Genomic DNA, 19,828 nt, shown 5'->3' with positions numbered 1-19,828 from the left:
AAGCTTTCATTTTTCTTTAAAAATGAAATAAAATTCTTCCACAGTAAAGAAAAGTTAACAGAATTTGCCTCTTCCAAACCTGCTTTACAAATGATACTTAATTATGTTCTCTTGACAGAGAAATAGCGCCCACCCAAACCAAAGGCAAATGTGAAGAACATCCCAGTAAAATAACAACAGAAGACTAAGTCAATGAACAAGAACCAAATGACAGAACCAAATTACCACCCATTCATATTAGCCCTGAATGTAAATGTAAACTCATGAATCAAATGTCATAGATTAGTAGACTGGATTAAAAAAAAGCAAAACCAATCTATTTGTTACCCACAGGGAATATCTCACCTACAAGATCAGCAGAAACTACAGCTCAGAGATTTTGATGCTTTTTAGTTTCATTTCTTTAAAACACTTTTTTTCTCATGAAATTGTTCTATGACTCATAGATCATACAGTAGCATCCTTTTTTTTTCAAGAAGGTTCTTGATTTCCTTTTTGATTTCTCCAGCAACACATACGTCATTCAGTAGCATATTACTTAAGTTCATGGCATTGTGAGTTTCTATTTTTCCTTTTGTGGCTTTTTACTTAAGGGGATGTATAATGACTATGTAATGGAGAGTGGAATCATAACTAGTGGAATGTTGTTTAACTTCATGTCATTGTAAATTTCTGTTTTTCTTCATGTTGTTAATTTTGTTTTGTGGCTTTTCACTTGGGAGGGTGTATAGTGTCTGTGTTGTGGAGGCTGTCTTGTCCAGATGGCCGGATATGGTGCGGTGTGCATCTCTACTTCCAGATTGGCCCATCCAGGATGGGCTCCCAGTGAAACTGCTGGTTGTGTCATGACAGTGGGATGGTTCACTCTCTGTTATTGTCCATGCCTGCAATGATGGACTTATGACTGTTTATTAGTAACTATACTATTGTAATAATATGAGAGAACTCAGAGGGGGAGGGGATTTAGAGAGGGAGTAGAAGAAATCCCAGGGCCTATGGAACTGTATCAAAAAATGATAATAATAAATGAAAAAAAAATCTGTTTTCTTATGCCTTACAAGGGAATTCAATAAGTTAATTGTTGTAACATCTTCAACTATCAATCATAAGTAAAACGATTTGTACTTTGGATATCATAGAGACTAACAGCCTTAGTGTGTTAGCAAATAATCAGTTATAAGCCAGAAACCCGAAATAGCACATGAGGCCCTGTGATTTGGGGTATTTACTAATAGTTCACTCTTTAGTTTTTCATTGGCATTTTAAAAGATTTTTCATGTTTCATCAGCTCAGTTTATACCTATACATAATAATCTGTATTACTTTGGGACTTCAGATGTGAATGGACATTCATTATTTTAATGGTGTATTTGGGTGGAAGGGAGAAAACTTCAGCTTTTACATATTGGCTACAATTCTAGTTAGTTGAAATAGTCCTCGCCCTCACAAATATTTGTCTTGCAAGTCTGAAGTAAGGTTGATTCTGTGCATACTGAGTTCATGAAATGTTTAGGCCAGAGACCAAACTAAGTGATGTGATACATTAAAAAAATAATTATTTGAGAGGCAGAGTGAGAGAAGGGCAGAGTGTAAACATGAGTCTGCACTGGTATCTAGTTCACTCCCCAAATGCCTGCACTGGTCCTGTCGGGGCTAGGCTGAAGCTGAGAGCCAGGAACCCAGTTCAGGTCTTGGTAGGGGTGGCAGGACCCTAAACATTTGAGTCATAACCCGCTGCCTCCCAGCATATGCATTAGTAGGAAGTGGAAATCAGAGTGGAGCTGGAATTGGAACCCAGGCACTTGAATATAAAATGCGAGTATACTTACCAGTGTCTTAGCCAGGTCAGACAGGTGCAGATTTTGAATGCTTTTTAGCCTGACGCAGACAACTCTGCTAAGAACATTTCTCACAGGGATAATTGTGTTCTTTGCTCTCAAGGTAGTCAGCACAGTAGCCTAGAAGCAAGTTTGTTCCTTTTGGGGCTTGAATGTTAAAATCATTTGAGAGATCTTTCTGGCATGACACTGTGTGTCACTTGGAGTTGAATAGGAGCAAGTAGCAAATAACTTAAACAACTAGTAGGTATAGTAAATGACAATGTGTGTGTGGCACAAGTGAGTGAAACCCGTTTGCTTGCCTTTATACTAAGATTCGACAATGACTGCTTTATTATCTGTGAATTGGACTTGAGTTAGGGCTACCCTTTTAAACGGGATGTGTGTTTTGTGTACAGCATGTCCAATGAAGCAGTTAGATGTGGGAGTTTTTTCCTTTTTGTAGAGAGACAGATCAAAGGCCAGATGATTCTCATTTTTCCTTACTGATGAGAAAGGGTGGCAATAGAGAGCCACTGTCTGGAACCAAGATGATAGTATATGTTTTATCAGTTTTCTGCACATTAAGATTCTTGATCTGTGACTTGGAAATATCTGTTTTATTTGTCAAGTGACATCCAAACATGAACTGAATTCAGTTCTGGTGACTGCACTTAGGTTGTGTGACTTTACTGAATTGATTAGTGCTATAGAAAAAGGGCCCTCCATGCCCAAATTAATAGATGATGATTCACTTTAAAACTGTTATTTCTGAAGTAGAAAAGTTAGGATTACCAATTAAGTGACTCTAGGACAGAATTTTAGCAACTCCTATTTACTAAAAATTTTTTCCAAATTACCTTTTATAAAATTGTATTAAATTGTAATTATTTGAAAGTAAAATTACTGAGAAACCGTCTGGTTTGTATCATGTGAAATTTAGTCCTTTGGTACTCTTATTGTCAATAAAGCAGTTTTACATGTATTTTGTAATGGGGTTTTGTATTATTTTGTTCAAAAATCTCCACTAGAGAGGATAAATGTGTGCTTCCGCTGAGTCTTTCAGTAAACAGTAACTCCCTGGAGTCCATTTCTTCTGCAGGGTTTTTGCCCTTGGGTTTGCCCTGCTTAGAGATGACATGTGGGAACTGATTATAGTTCTCTTCCCTTCCCTTGATGGGCCCTCAGGCACACAGGTGAGTCTAGTGTATTTGCTCCAATTTTGAGTTCCTTTATTTCCCAATGACTGCAGTTTAGGCTGCTGGTTCTTAGTTTTTTTTCTTCCCCCATTTTTTTGTTTTAATATTTTAAATCTTGAAGTAGATTCTGGCATTTGAAATTTTATTTTTATCACTTACTTTATTCCTGTGGAGTTTTAAATGTTTACAGAAATTAAGATTAAAATTAAGATTAATTTTAACCTCCCAAATTATGGTTAGCCTAGGTTTTTTGTCTCTGACAGCTGTCCAGTATGTACCAAAGAGTGTTACACTGAACCTGGTAAGCAGCCTGTTTTCCCTAATACTTGGTGATGATTTCAACCTCAGTGACTATAATCCTTCTAGGACACACAGGGTCTTTTTTATCAAATGAGAAGTCGCATGAGATACTGCAACACACACAAAAGCATAACCAAAAAGAACATGTGATATAATGAACAAAAATAGGTAAAAGAAAATTACTCAAGCACCAAATGCTAATAAAGAACCGCACACCATGCTTCGATGGAGAAAATTTTGTAAATGGTCCTGGAATACCTTCCACTTTCCTGGAGGTGATCAACAGTTCCAGATGCTTGCAGGCCATCGGCACTGACACAAGCAGCAATCTTTTCACTCCAATAAGACCTCCAATGGACAATGCCTTTTTAGAATGATATTTTGCTTTCTGGGAGGGGCATCCCAGAAAGATATATTTCAAATGACAGCATGAAAGTGTTAGTATTTATTCCTCCATAAGGTATGCTGTGTTAGCTTCTAGATATCAGTTTTAGAGGAAAACATCCCAGTACCAAACTATCTTGTTTGCATATCCGTGCACAGTTGTCAGTGGGGCTATCAGCCAGAGCGAAGGAATGGGTCTCCTTGCTCTCAGCTCACCTCTTGGCTCAGTTACAACTGTGTTACAAGAAAAAGTCAAAATGCTATCAAATCATGGTCCTAGTAATCATAATTGAAATGTAAATTTATTTAGATTCATAAGAATCATAGTGTGGCAGAATACACATCACAGCAAAGGGTCACAGATGTTACTTGGGGATAGATATGGGTAAGTCCTCTATTTCTTTGTAATTACAGAATAAAGCAATAAAGCTTAAATCCTGTGATTTTTTTCAGAATATGAGTAATAATCAAGAAAGAACTTATAAAACCTGAAAATTGGAACCTGCCCAAGCAATTAACTTAGAGGAACTTCCACTGAATTTAAAAACTCATTATTTCTGGTTCTGGTTCTGTTTTTCCAGCATATCATGAACCCAAAGAGTTTACAGTGTTATAGAACACTGTGTTTAAAGTGTTATATATAACAGTAAAACATAGCTCATAACATTCTTATAGAAGTAGATTGACATTTAAGCCACTTTTCTCAGAAAGCACATAGATAACTTTATTTACTCATATCCTTTTAAGCATGCGAGAGGATAAGTTTTGATATCATTTATTCTGTTTTTCAAGAAATAGGAAATAAGTAAGGATTCCATATATCCAGAAGTCTTTCCTTAGGACAGAGAGACTTTAATAAGTGAATAGAATATGGTGTTACAAGGTACAATTGAAAATTCTTTTGTTTTTCAACATTCATCAGGTTCAAGACACTTTTTAAGAAATCATAGCAGCCAGTTAGTTAAGTCCTGAGAGTTTAACCATGTCAAATTGTCAGTGCAGTCTTTCTATGCATTATTTGCAAAAGAAACTTTAGTCTTTTTGAAATTAAGATTAGAAAACCAAAAAGTCAAAAGGAGTCAGATCAGAAGGACCTTACAGCTTTCCACTGGAAGCATTGTTGGAATATTTTGGACATTTTTCTGCTACAGCTTTGGTTTATAACCTTGTTTAAACACTCTCACAAACATCAGTTGTTATTGTTATTTTACCTCCACAAAGTCAAGAAGCAAAATGTGTTGAGCATCCCAAAAACTTTTACCTTGCCTTTTTTTTTCTTACCAATCCTGCTGATTGGATTACTTTTCCTTTGGAGCAGCTTGTCTTCTTCTTGCTAGCTGTTGCTTTGATTGAGCTTTGTTTTCTGGAATCTATGTGTCATCTCCCATTGCAAATCTCACTGTTTATAATTTCCAATCAAAGTTCTACGCTTGCCTACAGCTGATTTGGGCATAATTTTGACACTGATCACACTGAATTGTGTCACCTGAACCAATGAACATGTCAATGATTTTGGCTATTGTTTCTTCTATTAATAAGTTGTCCTCTTCAGTTGACCAAAAAAGAGATAAATTGTTTTTCCTTTGCAGATTGATCTGCACTATGTAGGATTTATCTGAAACATCTTTAGCATCTCATTCTTTCTTTTCTTATTTACTTATTTCTTTTATTATTTATTTATTTGAAAGGTAGAGTTATAGAGAAAGAGAAGGGAGATACAGAAAGATCCTACATTCATTGGTTCATTTTCCAGATAGCTGATGTAACCAAATCAGAGCCAGACTGATGTTCGCCTGCCTGGAGAATTGTAGCTTGAGCCACTGCACCACAATGTTGTCCCCATATTGTTTTATTGTTTATGTTTGTTTTAGATTTGTTTTATTAATGTAGAATAAGGGGGAGTATGGGAAGGAGAGAAGAGAGAAATTGACCTTTCATCTTGGATGTAATTATAGTGGCAGGGGCTTAGGGACTTGGGCCATTTTCCATTGTTTTTTACTCAGGTGCATTAGCAGGGCACTACGTAAACCAGGTAGCTGGGACTCATGCTGGCACTCATATGATATGCTGGCATGTGAGGCTATATTACAAAGTCCAAATCCTCTTCATATTTAAAATGAATTTAAGTTGCTTAGTTCTTTGTAGTATTTCTTGATAAACTTTGTGTTAAGTATTGATGATTTTGCCATTTTCCCACCAAAACTTCGCTGTAATTTGGATATTTGTTCTTGCTTCAATTTTAGCAAAATCATGATAGTTCTTTTTAAACTGGTATCAGTTACGTTATGTTCAGACATGTTATGAGAGATTAATATGAGCTTATGGTAATGCAAATTTTAAAATCTAGTTTTTTCATAATATACCGTTCTTATGAATTCTTGAAGACTTAGTAGAAGCACTTTATAGTAAAGAGAAAAAATGGACATGTAAGTTTAAAGAAAGACTTTTGGTTAATTTTGCTTTTAGGTAATGTTAAGTCATTTATTTTAACAGGTATCTTTCAGATGAAGGCATTGAAACTTGTACAAGTTCTCCTGAAAAAGTGAATGTAAATGACATCATCCTGATTGCTCTCAATGTAGGTTACATTTATTAACTCATAAACATTTTAAATCTGTTTTCGTGAAGATTGTCTCTAAACAAAATGAATTGTGAAAAGTAGTATGGAAAACATGTTTTTGGTACATTTTATGCTTTAGTAGTGTTGACTTTTGTAGTCTCATGGCAACTGATTAACATGTATTATACAGAAATCAGTGAAGAAGAAGGACAATCCTTTTCATTCATATCTTAATTATAAAGTTGCATAACGTTTAAGATAGCTATAAAATGCTAGTGAAAGTTGATTTTTCTTTAAAAACAATGGCTGCTTAGTTTACTGAGGCTAGTTTACCTAGGTTTTAGCTTTTTGACTATTGTGTTTGTCATGAAAATAAAAGTAATGCTGTTATAGAACATTTCAGAGAATACAGGAAAACAAAATAAGAACACTAAACCTGTACATATTAAACATATATAATAACTTAATGTTTTGATAAGTAATTTCTTTACCTCTTCTTGCACTTGACCATATTAGGTCTATCATTTTCGGCTTTTTTTTTTTCAAGAATTACCAAAATTATCTGAAGTTAAATTTGTGGGCAAGTCTTTTTTTTTTTTTTTAAGAATTATTGATTTTTTATTGGAAAGGCAGATCTATGGAAAGAAGGAGAGATAAAGAGAAAGATCATTCATTCACCGGTTCACTCTCCAAATGGCTGCAATGGCCTGAGTTGAGCTGATCTGGACAGGTGCCAGGAACCTCTTCTGTGTCTATCACAGGGGTGCAGGGTTTCAAGGCCTTAGGCCATCCTCTGTGGCTTTCCCAGGCCACTGGCAGACAGCTGGATGAGAAGTAGAGCAGCTGTTAAATGAACCAGTGCCTGTATTGGATCCTGGCACTTGGAGGTGGAAGATTAGCCAATTGAGCCATTGCACCTGGACTTTAGGCAAGCCTATGTTTTTTCTAATCCTTAAGTTAATCCTCTGGTAGTTTTTTTAAAATGTTCTTTTATACTAACAATCTTTTAGTAGTGAAATTTATATATTATGATGAATGATTGGTAAGATTCCTAGGAAAACTTTTATCTGAAAAATCCATCATGGCACAACTGATACAGAACCAAAATGTGGGTGCCATGAACACTTAATATGTAAATAAATATGTGGTTTTCTTTTAAACAAATCAGTTTATATTTAGCAAATTAAATTTGATTTTAAGAGATGAAATTTGTGTTGTTAGCTTTTATCTTTCAGTTTGCTTGAATTTTATTCAGTAAGTCTGTTCTGTGATCTTTGTTTCTGAGCTGAGTATTTAAATTGTTAGTAAAGAGCCCAGCACATTGATGCCAGTCGGTGGCTAACCTCAACAACAAGTCTCTAAAAGTAGCTTGCTCAGGCTTGCTTTGTATTTCATTATGATTATTTATCTTTATGTTTTAAAGGAGAGTCCTTTATCTTTCTTTGTAAAGTGGGAAATATACATATTAAAGAGATGACATTGAAATCCAGGATAGAGTTTTGAATTGAATACTTGAGTGATTCAGAAAAAGTCATAGTCTTAAGTTTTTGAGCACTGTTAATGAAAATTGAGATTTGTATGAAAATATTGTTTTGAACTTTATTGAATAAATAGGAATCATATGAATAGACAGATGTTTTGAAAAATATTAATATATTTTCAGAGGTTGAGTGTTTTTCCTGTATTACTTTTTATGTTTAATATAAAACAATTGGGACTGGTGTGGTAGTTTAGTGGTTGAAGTCCTCACCTTGCATGAAACAGGATCCTGTGTGGACATCAGTTCATGTCCCAGTTGCCCTGCTTCCTGTCTAGTTCCCTACTTGTGGCTTGGGAATGCAGTTGAGAACGGCTGAAAGCTTTGGGACCCCGCACCCACGCGTGGAACACCTGGAAGAAGCTGGCTTTGGATCAGCTCAGCTTGAGCTGTTGCAGCCACTTGGGGAGTGAATCAGTGGGTGGAGGATCTTCCTCTCTATCTCTTCTTCTCTCTGTACATTTGACATTCCAATAAAGAGAAATAAATCCTTATTTATATATTCTTCTACCTATGTGTTATTCTAGAAATTTGGGCATAATAGCATTTGAATAATAAAGTTCACCTTGTAGCATTCATAAATCAACAATGAATTTAGGATATTTACAAATTTAGTTGTCATTTTCATCTTGCTCTATTCTTTGTGTGTATAGCACTTTAAAAATTTATGTTAGTTTTGATATTTTTCTTTAGCATAGCAACAACTTTGAAAGATAGTATTCATGTCATTTTTCTATTTTATGGAAGAATAAAATAATTGCATTTAGTAAGTTTGTTGCCATGTCCATGGTCATTTGATTGAATATTACAGTTGAGAGGAAATGAAGTTTGAAGGGTTTTTTTAATCTAAAACTCATTATTTTATATTACTGTCTCTTAAATTGAATTAAATTTCAAAGTTACTGATAAGAACTACAAATGAAGGACCATAGTATATCATGGCATTTACTTATATTTTGTTTATTAAGATTTAAATATTTCAACTTTTGAGTGCCTTCAAAACAATGGATATTTATTGAACTATTGTGCTGTTGATTTAAGGGTTACTAAATATGGTAAAATGTCCACATTTTATATTCGTTAAAGTGACCAGGATGGCTAAAGTTCACTGAATGCTTGTTCTGTGCAAGACGGTTTGCTAAGTGCTTTTCGTTTATTAACATTAAATTTCAAAACAGCTGTTTTGAAGATTGAGACAGCCAGGTGAGAAAGTATGTTTTACCTACATATTATTCTGTGGCTTTCAAATTGAAAAGACATAAATCATGGGGTATAGGATGCCTTTCTTTTCACTCTGCTAAGGGACTGAGTATACAAAAACTTAAAATTAAGTGCTTGGATTTGGGGCTTAGTTTGCATGGCAGTTCCATTCAGGCACATCTCACTACAGTGGTCAATGACTGGACAGGCTCTGTAGGGGTTATGTAACTTACATAGTTATTTCTTAAGCTGCTCACATTGTAATTATTACTATAATAGATGTTTGGAGAATACTATTCTACCTCTCTGTATGTGTTTGTTTCACATTACAGTAACTTTAGTCGTTTGGTGTTTCTTGTTAAACAAAAGTTTCTTATACTTTATGTAATTGTGCCTACTCATTTATTTTATTTTTAAGGTGATAAAGAGCTACTGTTTTGCTATAGTTTAAGGAATAACAAGATGATACAATTTCTATCACTCTAATCTTACTATGTCAAAAAATTTAAAAAATTTTATGGATTACATAATTAGACCTTTGTATGAATACTGACAGTTCTTCTCTGAATAAAGACTGTCATTTTTACATTAATTCAAGTTTTATCTTAATTGGAGACAATTTAATAAGTTAGCTAAAAATAAGGTAGCTAAAGAAATATGATCAGATCAGGTTAAGGCCACATATTACTGTTAACTTATAGCTTACTGGCACACTTTAAATAGCTAGTATATGAATCTGTTATTAACTGTAGATTATTTTCATTTTTTGTTCATGGATAATGTTTAGATTTACTTTTTTCTGTAATTATATTTTAACAATAATACTTTCATTTTAGACAGATCTGAGAACAATTGGCAAGAAATTCCTCCCCAGTGACATCAATGGTGGAAAGATTGAAAAGGTAAAACCACTTACTCCCAAAATTATGATAACTATAATAAATATAAAAACTGCAGTTGCAAAATATCTTGGAGGTGAACTAGTGACAAAGTCTTTATTATGGTGACTGTTTGCATACAAGGAAAATTAGCAAGAATTAAACACTTTGTGACTTCCCAACATTTTTCAAAAGTATTTATTTCAGGAATTAGGACTATGGCATACAATGGATGCTGCAACCCAGTGTGCTAGTATAGTTGCTTTGTTTTTTTAGAGGTATGTGGGGAGCATATGCTGGCAGGGTCTGGGACCTGCATCCTAGTGTGCGTGGGCCCTGGGCAGGCAAGCAGGGCCCCAGGTTGGTTGAGACACCATTAGAGGACTGGCTTTGGGGATTTGTGCACTTGTGGACATGGGGGGTCTCTGAATTGCTCAGGGAATGAGGTCTGGGGATGTGAGGGAGGGAAGAAATGTTCTCTAAATATAAGATATTCAATAAAATAACAAGAAGCTTAACAGTAAAATGGTTAATAGTTCTTTTTAAAATTAAAAAAAAATTTAAATGATGCTTACATAGTTGATCAGTATGGAAGGGATTGAGGGTTATGGAAAAGTGGATGTGATCATTGTTTCCAGATTTTCTATTTCTTTTTCCTGTATCTGGGGGGAAGGGGTAGCCAAGGGGAGAAACCACACCCAGCTTCCCACCTGCTCCAGCACCCGTGGGTGAGGAACAGGCACCCACTATTGACCCAGGATCCTAATGTGGCATATGATCTGAGGGTTCTGTCCAGGTAGTTTTGAATGTTCTGAAATGCTGTCGATCTTGTCAATCCAAGGATGAGAGAACACTTTCAATGTGCATTGTATGACATAGTTTACCTTAGAGTTTCCACTTGCCCAGATATTTGCAGTTATTGTTGGTTTGGTGTACAATCCAATTTGTTCTGTTCTCAATTCTCCGTCCGCTGCTATGGTAACACCTGTCTTCTGTAGTCCCCCATAGGTTGCAATGTATTCTATGTGGATCTGAGCCAGCCATCCACTACATCTTTTCTACTGAGGAGGACCAGTTTTCACAGGTGGACCCGGGCCGGGTGATCTAGATCCTACTGGACTCCCTGTCCCTGGGGCTCATAGACCTGGCACCCACCTAGTTGTGATCTAGACTATTCTGTGCCAAATTATCTTTTAAACATTCTCCATGTGGCTTTAGTTTATACATAATTTTACATAAAATTTTCATACAATAAATTTACAAAATTTATATATAAAATAAGCATATATATATATAGTTATTGAATGACTTATTTGTTTATTTATTGAAAAAGGAAAGTAGCAGAGAAAGAAAGACAAAGAAAAACTTCTGTCTGCTGCTTTACTTCCCATATTGCCACAATGACCAGGCTGGTATAGGCCAATGCCAGCAAGAATTTCCATGTGAGTCTTTGAAGTGAGTAGCAGTGGCTTAAGAGCTCTGCTGCTGCTTTCCCAGCTGCTTTGTCATGGAGCTGGATTAGAAGTAGAATCACAGGGTTGGCACGGTGGTATAATAGGCTAATCCTCTACCTGCAGTGCTGACGTTCCATGCTGGGTGTCTGTGTTCTGGCTTGAGCTAGGTTGACTTCTGTAAAAATAGTCAGTGCAAACCAAGAGTGTTGTTCTCTTTGTTCTATGATAGGGAAAGTCAAAGGGAAGATGAGGGTATATCTGAATTTTGAAGCAAGTCTTCATAATCTCTGTCATCACTGATTATTTTCAGAGAAAGAATGGAAAAAACATCAATCTTATTACTGACACAGTAGTTTTGCTCAGGTTCTTTTCTCCACCTGCATCCCCACCCTCTTCCCCCTAAAATTATTTTGAAGTTTCTCTGTTTTCTTCCTAAGGCTTACCTACAATCTTGATACAGAGGTTTTGGACCACAGTTTAGGAAGTGTTGAGAGTGGGAAGATGGTAGTTTTCTCTAGAGTTTATATAGTGGAAAGATGACAGTTTTCTCCAGACTTTCTGTCCTGATGTAAGTTTTCCTGTTGAGTTTTTGTATTTCCTTAGATCTGTGAGTTCAGGCCCAGTGTTCTAACATTTCCTTCAGACTATGTGTATTTGATTCTTAGGCCATGTAAGCTAGGAGATTGGAGGAAGTTTTGCAACTTTTTATTTAAGTTTTTCAGGACAAACTTTATGCTTCTTGGACAATACAGGTGCAAAACCTTGGGACAAATGATGGAGGTAATGACATAAAGTAAGGAAGTATAAATGTTTAGTATTTTTGTGTTTTCTCAGTTTAGCATTTTTGTTGCAGCTATTTGCATAGCTTTTAAAATCAACGCATTAAAGTGAGGTAATACATGTTAGTGTAAAATTACTTTGCTATGATTCTATACACATGAGGATTCTGTGCATTGCTGTGGAAACCTAGCAAGAAAGGTGTTCAGTTCTATATTTACTCTTTCCTTCCTTAATTTTAAGACTGATAAGTTATATATGCCTCTCTAAACATGAAACTTATTAAGACAGTTTTTCCAAGAAGTGACCATCTCAAAGCCTCAGCAATGCTGGCTTCAGCCACTAGATGGCTTTACTGCCTTAAAATTCAAAGTACATTCACTGCTTTGCAAACAGTCTAGAAACTGGATATTTTTTAAATAAACACAACAGAAAAAGTTTTAAGTTTTACTTTTAATAAAATTACATCATATTTCATATATTTTAATTTAGTTTGTGTTAAATTATATAATTTTTAGTGTTCCTTTTGGGGTATATATTAAAGATGCATTTTTATTTTGAGAGAAATAGATGTCGGAAATCCAATTTTGTGCTTCATTTACAAGTGTTTGCTGCTTTTTGGATATTAAAAAGCTGAGTTTGAAAAGTATTAGACCAGAACAGGTGTTGTGGCACAGAAGGTCACTCCTGTATCTCGTATTGGCGTACATGAGAGCAAGTCTTACCTCTGCTTTCCATGTAGATTACTACTAATGCATCTGAGAGGAAGCAGATGATAGTCCAAGCACTTGCTTCCTGCCATCCACTGCAGAACCAGATGGAGTTGTTAGCTCTTGACTTTGACCTGGTTCAGACCTGGCTGCTGTGGGCATTTGATCAGTGACCCAGTATATGCAAGTTCTCTCTGTCTTTGCCACTAGACCTTTTTTTTTTTAAGATTTATTTTTTTTATTATTTTGTTATTGGAAAGGCGGATATACAGAGAGGAGAGACAGAGAGGAAGATCTTCCATCCGATGATTCACTCCCCAAGTGAGCGCAACGGGCCGATACTATGCCGATCCGAAGCCAGGAGCCTCTTCCGGGTCTCCCACGCGGGTGCAGGTTCCCAAAGCTTTGGGCCGTCCTCGACTGCTTTCCCAGGCCACAAGCAGGGAGCTGGAAGGGAAGCGGGGCTGCCGGGATTAGAACCGGCGCCCATATGGGATCCCGGGCGTGCAAGGCGAGGACCTTTAACCACTTGCGCCACCGCGCTGGGCCCCCACTAGACCTTTTAAATAAATAAATATTTTAAAAAATTTAATGATTGGGGCCCAGCACTGTGGACTAGCAGCTAAAGTCCTCTCCTTGAACACTCACCGGGATCCCATGTGGGCGCCGGTTCTATTCCCAGCAGCCCCACTTCCCATCCAGCTCCCTGCTTGTGGCCTGGGTAAGCAGTCGAGGATGGCCCAAAGCCTTGGGGTCCTGCATCTGTATAGGAGACCTAGAAGAAGCCCCTGGCTCCTGGTCCCTGGCTTTGGATCAGCTCAGCTCCAGCTGTTGCAGCCGCTTGGGGAGTGAGTCATCGGATGGAAGATCTTCCTCTGTGTCTCTCCTCTCTGCACATCTGACTTTCTAATAAAAATGAATAAATCTTTTTTTAAAAAACTTAAAGATTACATAAAGCGATATATATTAAATGCTATAATAGTTGTGTGCTATTTGCCACTTTCTATAATACAATATTCTTACTGTGTCTAATAATTAGCTATGATGTGAAATCAATGAACTGGAATTTGGGAAGAAATATACATAGTAATCTCTGGTGAATTGGTTTCTGCAGAATATATCTCCAGGACGTGAATCCTCATTTATTTAATTTTTCCATAAAGTTTTATAATTTATTGAAACAACATATGTTGTACATCTTTTTAAACTTTCATTCATGGAACTTTCTATTTTGTTTTAAGTGGTGTTTCTTTAAAAAATTATTTTTGCGGTAATTATTATTTCACTAATTTTTGTAGATGCATTTCAAAGGAATCAATGGTACTTCCCTTCCTCCATGTTTCCTTCCTTTCCTTTTTTTCTTTTTGTTTTTTTATAAGATTATGCTTTCAATCTACTTTATAATCACAGGCTCAGTATTCCTTTCAGCCAAGACATCTATTAGTTGAAGGTAGTTAGTTCCACAAAAGTATGGACAAGCAATCAAATCACCCGATGTCAGTTGAACTTGATCTACATTCATTGTTTTTTGCTCTATGTTTAGTCACAACCAATCCAAGAAAACATTTCATATTTGTCTTTTTGACTCTTGTTTATTTCACTAAACATAATGGTATACTGTTACTTCTGTTTTGCTGCAAAAGAGATGGTTTCACTTTTTTTTTATGGCTGGATATTTCAGGTATATATGTAGCAGTTTTCTTTGCACAGTCATAAATTAATAGATGTCTGGGTTGATTCCATGTGATTCTATTGTTAATTGAGCTGCTGCAAACATGGGAATAGAAATGTATTTGAGGGTTATGTATGTGTTAATATTTTATACTATTTATTGCTGAATATTAATCCACTGTGAATGTATTATTACATCTTGTCTTAATTTTTACTATTTTATCTACATTTAGATGGCTGTTCCAAGTTCTCTTTTATGATTCTTTTCATTGTTAAATATATTTCATTAAATCATTGCTAAATTGTGTCTTTTAAAATTGTTATTCTAAAATGATTTGTCCCTCTTCTTGATAGGTCTTGTTTGGCAACAATTTTATTTTATTTATAGTGGCATAGTGTGAACAGTATTTCTTTCTTTCTTTTTTTTTTTTTAGATTTTGATTTTATTTTTTATTGGAAAGTCAGATATACAGAGAGGAGAGACACAGAGGAAGATCTTCCATCCGATGACTCACTCCCCAAGCGGCTGCAACAGCTGGAGCTGAGCTGATCCAAAGCCAGGGACCAGGAGCCAGGGGCTTCTTCTAGGTCTCCTATACAGATGCAGGACCCCAAGGCTTTGGGCCATCCTCGACTGCTTACCCAGGCCACAAGCAGGGAGCTGGATGGGAAGTGGGGCTGCTGGGAATAGAACCGGTGCCCACATGGGATCCCGGTGTGTGTTCAAGGAGAGGACTTTAGCTGCTAGGCAATTGGACCCTCTTGTAACATTTTTTAAATTTATTTTTTACTTTTACTTGAATGATTGAGAAACACACACACACACACACACACACACACACACACACACACACACACACACACACACAGAATCTTCATCTACTGGTTCACTCCCAGGTACCCATATCAGCCATTGCGGCCACTTGGGGAGTGAATCAGCCACTGAAAGATCTTTATATCTCTCCTCCTCTCTGTATATCTGACTTTCCAATTTAAAAAAAAAGAAAGAAAAAAGAAATAGCTGGCAAAGATTTTTGGATTTAGTTTCATAAAATGCCTAAATGATTTCTAGAGTATTAAAAAATATCAGTTTAACTTTAAAGTTAGAACAAGCTTTAGATAATCTAATTGATACCCAAGCATGTTATTTAGTATCATCAGTGAATTAATAAGCTAATAAGGACAGTTGTCTTTGATTTTAGGGCTCATGCTACTACAAGATGTTTTCATCGTAAACATTCTTACCTTATATATGAAAGAAAAAAAATCCTTTTCCCAATTGAGGCCACATTTGTAGATTTGAGGCATTCCTATTTTGTGGAATAAACAACTATTCAATGCACTGAAATGCATTCAATAAACTTGCTGGTTGCTAGAACATCAGGAGGCAATGTTCTTTTCTGTTATTTTCCAGCTTTTTGTTTCTGTCAACAAGACGTAGGAGACCAACAAAGTAGTCGTTACCCATATCTGCATTTTGTATTTCTTTGTCAACATCTTTTAAAGTGACCTGTCCATATTGTGAATATTAATGGTTAGTTATGTAATATAATCTATATCCAATTACCTATGAACACACAAAAAGCAGTTGATTTTCAAAAAATATATAAATAAATAAATAAAGCACATTGATGGCAAGCAGCTGAAGGAGCCATATCAACATCCGTGGGCTCTAGCGCTCCCACTATCCCACAGAGATGATTTTGTAACCCATAGGTCATATGAATTGAGTGTGGGAGCCCTTGTCACTCAGGATACTGAATATTTTTAAAGTTTAATTTCTTTGTTAGTAAAAATAAAGTAGAAACCTGTTTATCTCCTGTAGTTTAATGGAAATTCAGTCCCTGGAATGGATGAACCTTACTTTGAAACATGTGAAACTAGGTCGTCACTCGTTGTCAGTGAGCTTTTTTGCAATGATACAATTGGGTTTTATGCTTTCCAAATGTAGAACATTTGAAATATGGATAGTACAATCAATCAAGCAACTTAACTTAATTTCACTTAATTTCAGTTAATTTAAATAGGTCCCTGTGAATTGGCAAACCCTATTGGATAGTATAGGCAAGATATTGGTTAAGGCCCAGGCTAAATATATTGAGAGCACTAAAATCATGAGAATGATGAACAATAGAATAGCTATAACCTGCCTGTGATTTAATTTCATGACTCTGTTTTGTCATTCACAAAACAAACAAAAAAAAGAAGTTAATATTGATTTAGCTGCTTATCTATCCTAATTAAGGGCTTGGAACTTGTTTGGAATTTTTTCTTATAGTTGATAATGAGATGAAATTTCAGACTCTTTCTTCTTGCTGTATTCAGAAAAGTCATATCTGTAACAAAATTTTTCCTTTGTAGGGAAACTGCTGGTAAGTACGGAGTAAAAAATTTTAAACTTGTGAACATGCTTACTTGACAAATGAAGTATAAATGTTTGCCAATTGATGCCATTTTTCTTTGCTGAAAGTATAAATTAATTTAATGTGAACAAAAAGATTTTACTTAATAGACTTCTCCCATAAGTTGTGATACTAATTAAAGGTGTATTGTGTGGTATTTACTTATGTTAAGTTTATTTTCAACATATATGCAGATTTCAGTCATTTCCTGACCTTATGATAAAGATTTTATAAAATAAAACAATACCTTAATGGCTAGCATATTGATTTCATTTGTGTCTTTGAAATTTGCTTAGAGGGAAAATTTCTTTACCAACACATAAGATTCAGCATTAGATTGAATATAATTTAAGAATAGAAATGTGGAAATGTTTAGTACAACTTAGACTTCTTGAAATTTCTACAGGTCAAGTTTTTTGGGTTTTGTATTCATTTATACCAGAAGAGGGTGCAATTGATACTTGATTATTTTGAACAGAAAGCATTCCTTCTAACTTCTGTCATAAAGTTGATGTTGCTTAAAAAATTCTCAAGTTCCTTATTTTTAAACTGTCTCTAAATATATGTCAGTGTAGAAACAGGATGAATGTGAACATTCATTCAGAGCACATAATTTATGTGCTCATTAATAGCACATAAAAAAAGAGTCAATTAGTTTTATTTGAGTAAAATAACTTGTTTTAGTAAGGTTTTGTTTTCTTCATACTGTTATAATTTTTAAAAGAAGTTGTTCTTCAAGGGACTTTTGAGATTTTTTTATGTTTAAATACTCCCCAACGAAAGGACAAACATGTTGTGAGACAACTTTGAGAACTTTTTAAAAGGACTGTCTTCAATAACTTTAGTTTTTAATTACATTTAAGTTATTATTACAAAACATGAAGTGTAAGGATGAGAAAAACAGCCAAGATTACAGAGTGATTTTTGTTCATTTGTGTTTTGGCAGCTTGAAGGTCCATGTGTTTTGCAAATTCAAAAAATTCGCAATGTTGCTGCACCAAAGGACAACGAAGAATCTCAGGCTGCACCCAGGATGCTGCGATTACAGATGACAGATGGTCACATAAACTGCACAGCAGTAGAATTCAGTTATATGTCAAAAATAAGGTGCCTGAGGCTTTATTTCATCTGTTTGTTACACAGTGTGTGCAGGTGCTATTCAAAATAATTTTACTTTAAGAATTTCATTAAGAAGCAGTGAACTGCTCTTAAGTACACGTTATGCTCTTTTGAGGAGAAGCTAGATCTTGGTATTTCAGTGTTATGTGTGTAGAAAGGAAGCTGAGAATGGAGTTAGTTGCTCTTTAATTCACTTTTCATCATAAAACCAAGAGTATAAGTTATTTGTTCTTGGAAATAGTCCTTTCAGTTTTGTCATTCAGTTGTTAAGAAGAAAGAATATTTCTTTAAACATGTTGATGTCTTCCTTGGCAGTTAGCTTAGTAAGTGAGTGTATATAATTATATAATATTTTTTGCAATGTTTTAGAGGATAGTGGCTTTTCTTGGAAAATTATTGAAACAAATGAAGTTCATGTACTACCCCGCTTCCTAAAACAAAGAGGAACTCCCCAAGGAATAGCTTCGCAAGTGCTTCTTTGACTATTTTTTAAATATATTTTTATTTTGAATTTGAATTATGTGGTACAATTTTGTATAGGCTAGGATTCCTTCCCAAACTCCCACCCCTTGACAGATTTTTCCCCATTTTACATCTTTGGGTATTTTTATGAGAAATTTTGAGAATCCTGTCTAATGGAGAAATGCAGTGAGAAGGGAGGTAACATGTCCATTTTATCCTCAGTAAACCATTAGGCATTTTAAAAAAATTAATATTTTCCACAATAAAGTTTTATAGGCATAGGGGTTCCCTCCTCCCCATTTCCCCCGTATTACTACAGTTGTAATAGTTACAAGTTTAAATTTAGTAAATTTAGTAGCAGTTACAAGTTTTTCTGCTGTAAAAGTGCATTGTAGATATAGACAAAGCTAAAACATCTAGGTCACTTTGAACATTATATTTTGAGGTGAACAGTTTTGCTAAAATTTGCAAAAAAATTTTTAACCTCTCCTGAGTTATCATATTTAGTATTCTGTGTCATATGAAGTGTTATGATGTGTTTTTTTTCACTTAACATGTGCTCCCAGAGCATACTTTTCTCTTGAACAAGTTAGTGTTTACAGTGTTTCAGTATCCACTGCAGCTTCTTTCTGCAATGCTGCAAGGACAAAAGTAAACAGAGTTTATTTTGCCTTCCAGTTGCTCATATACCAATTATGTAACTGTATAGGCATGTTGTGATTATAATAAATATACCAGGGAGAGGACTAGGAGTCTAGAAAATTATCATAACCTGGAAGAATGATGATTGGGACTTAAATAAAAGCAGGAGCTTTGAAAAAGGTGGGAGGTGGGGTTGGGCGTGCAGAGTCACAAAGTCCTAACAAAAGTGACAGGGCCCATTTGGAGGTACTTAGGTGGTTTGGGCTGTAGGGGGAAATGTGTAGCCTGTCACCTGCAGTGATTTCCTCCCTGTCCCCTGCTGTCCACCACACACACACACTCTTGCAAGGGAGGCTAACTTCTCCAAAGATGCAGTCTCTGATTGTCTAAGTGGTTCTCATATACACAGGAGTTTGCTGACTCTGTCATTATTCTGCCTTCTTTTTCAAGAGGAGAAGGATTTTGATTTTTGTTGAAGTACAACCTTTTTTCCTTTGACAATTCCCCATTGGACCCCCTCCCAGGTAGTTCACAGGTGACTCAGAAGGAAGACAGCCCATAGGGTAACTGTTTCTGTGGTTATAGGGTTGTGTATTTCTCTGAAGGGAATGAAAACGTAAGGTCAGCCTGTAGAAGAGGCTTCATTCACCAAGGACTTCTATGCCATTTTGTTGAATCTTTTGCAGTTTGACAACTAAAACAATCACTACCACATT

General features: G+C 35.6%; 1 protein-coding gene across 4 annotated transcripts in view; it reads left to right on the top strand.

Annotated features, from left to right (window-relative positions):
* TDRD3 (tudor domain containing 3) overlaps window positions 1–19,828 on the top strand; it is a 128,568-nt gene that overhangs the window by 29,104 nt on the left and 79,636 nt on the right. For 2 of the 4 annotated variants that reach the window (XM_040991314.1, XM_040991318.1), the window contains exons 2-4: window positions 6,194–6,278; window positions 9,834–9,899; window positions 17,836–17,996. In XM_040991314.1, coding sequence (XP_040847248.1) covers window positions 6,194–6,278; window positions 9,834–9,899; window positions 17,836–17,996 — 312 coding nt within the window. Of the gene's footprint in view, window positions 1–6,193; window positions 6,279–9,833; window positions 9,900–12,090; window positions 12,110–17,835; window positions 17,997–19,828 lie in introns of those variants that run through there. The other 2 variants (XM_040991317.1, XM_040991316.1) reach the window with 2 other exon arrangements.

The sequence above is a fragment of the Ochotona curzoniae genome, unplaced genomic scaffold (assembly GCF_017591425.1).
Source record: "Ochotona curzoniae isolate NIBS_2020 unplaced genomic scaffold, NIBS_Ocur_1.0 contig_64, whole genome shotgun sequence".
In the NCBI taxonomy this organism is placed as follows: domain Eukaryota; kingdom Metazoa; phylum Chordata; class Mammalia; order Lagomorpha; family Ochotonidae; genus Ochotona; species Ochotona curzoniae.
This window is presented reverse-complemented; position numbering and strand designations above follow the sequence as displayed.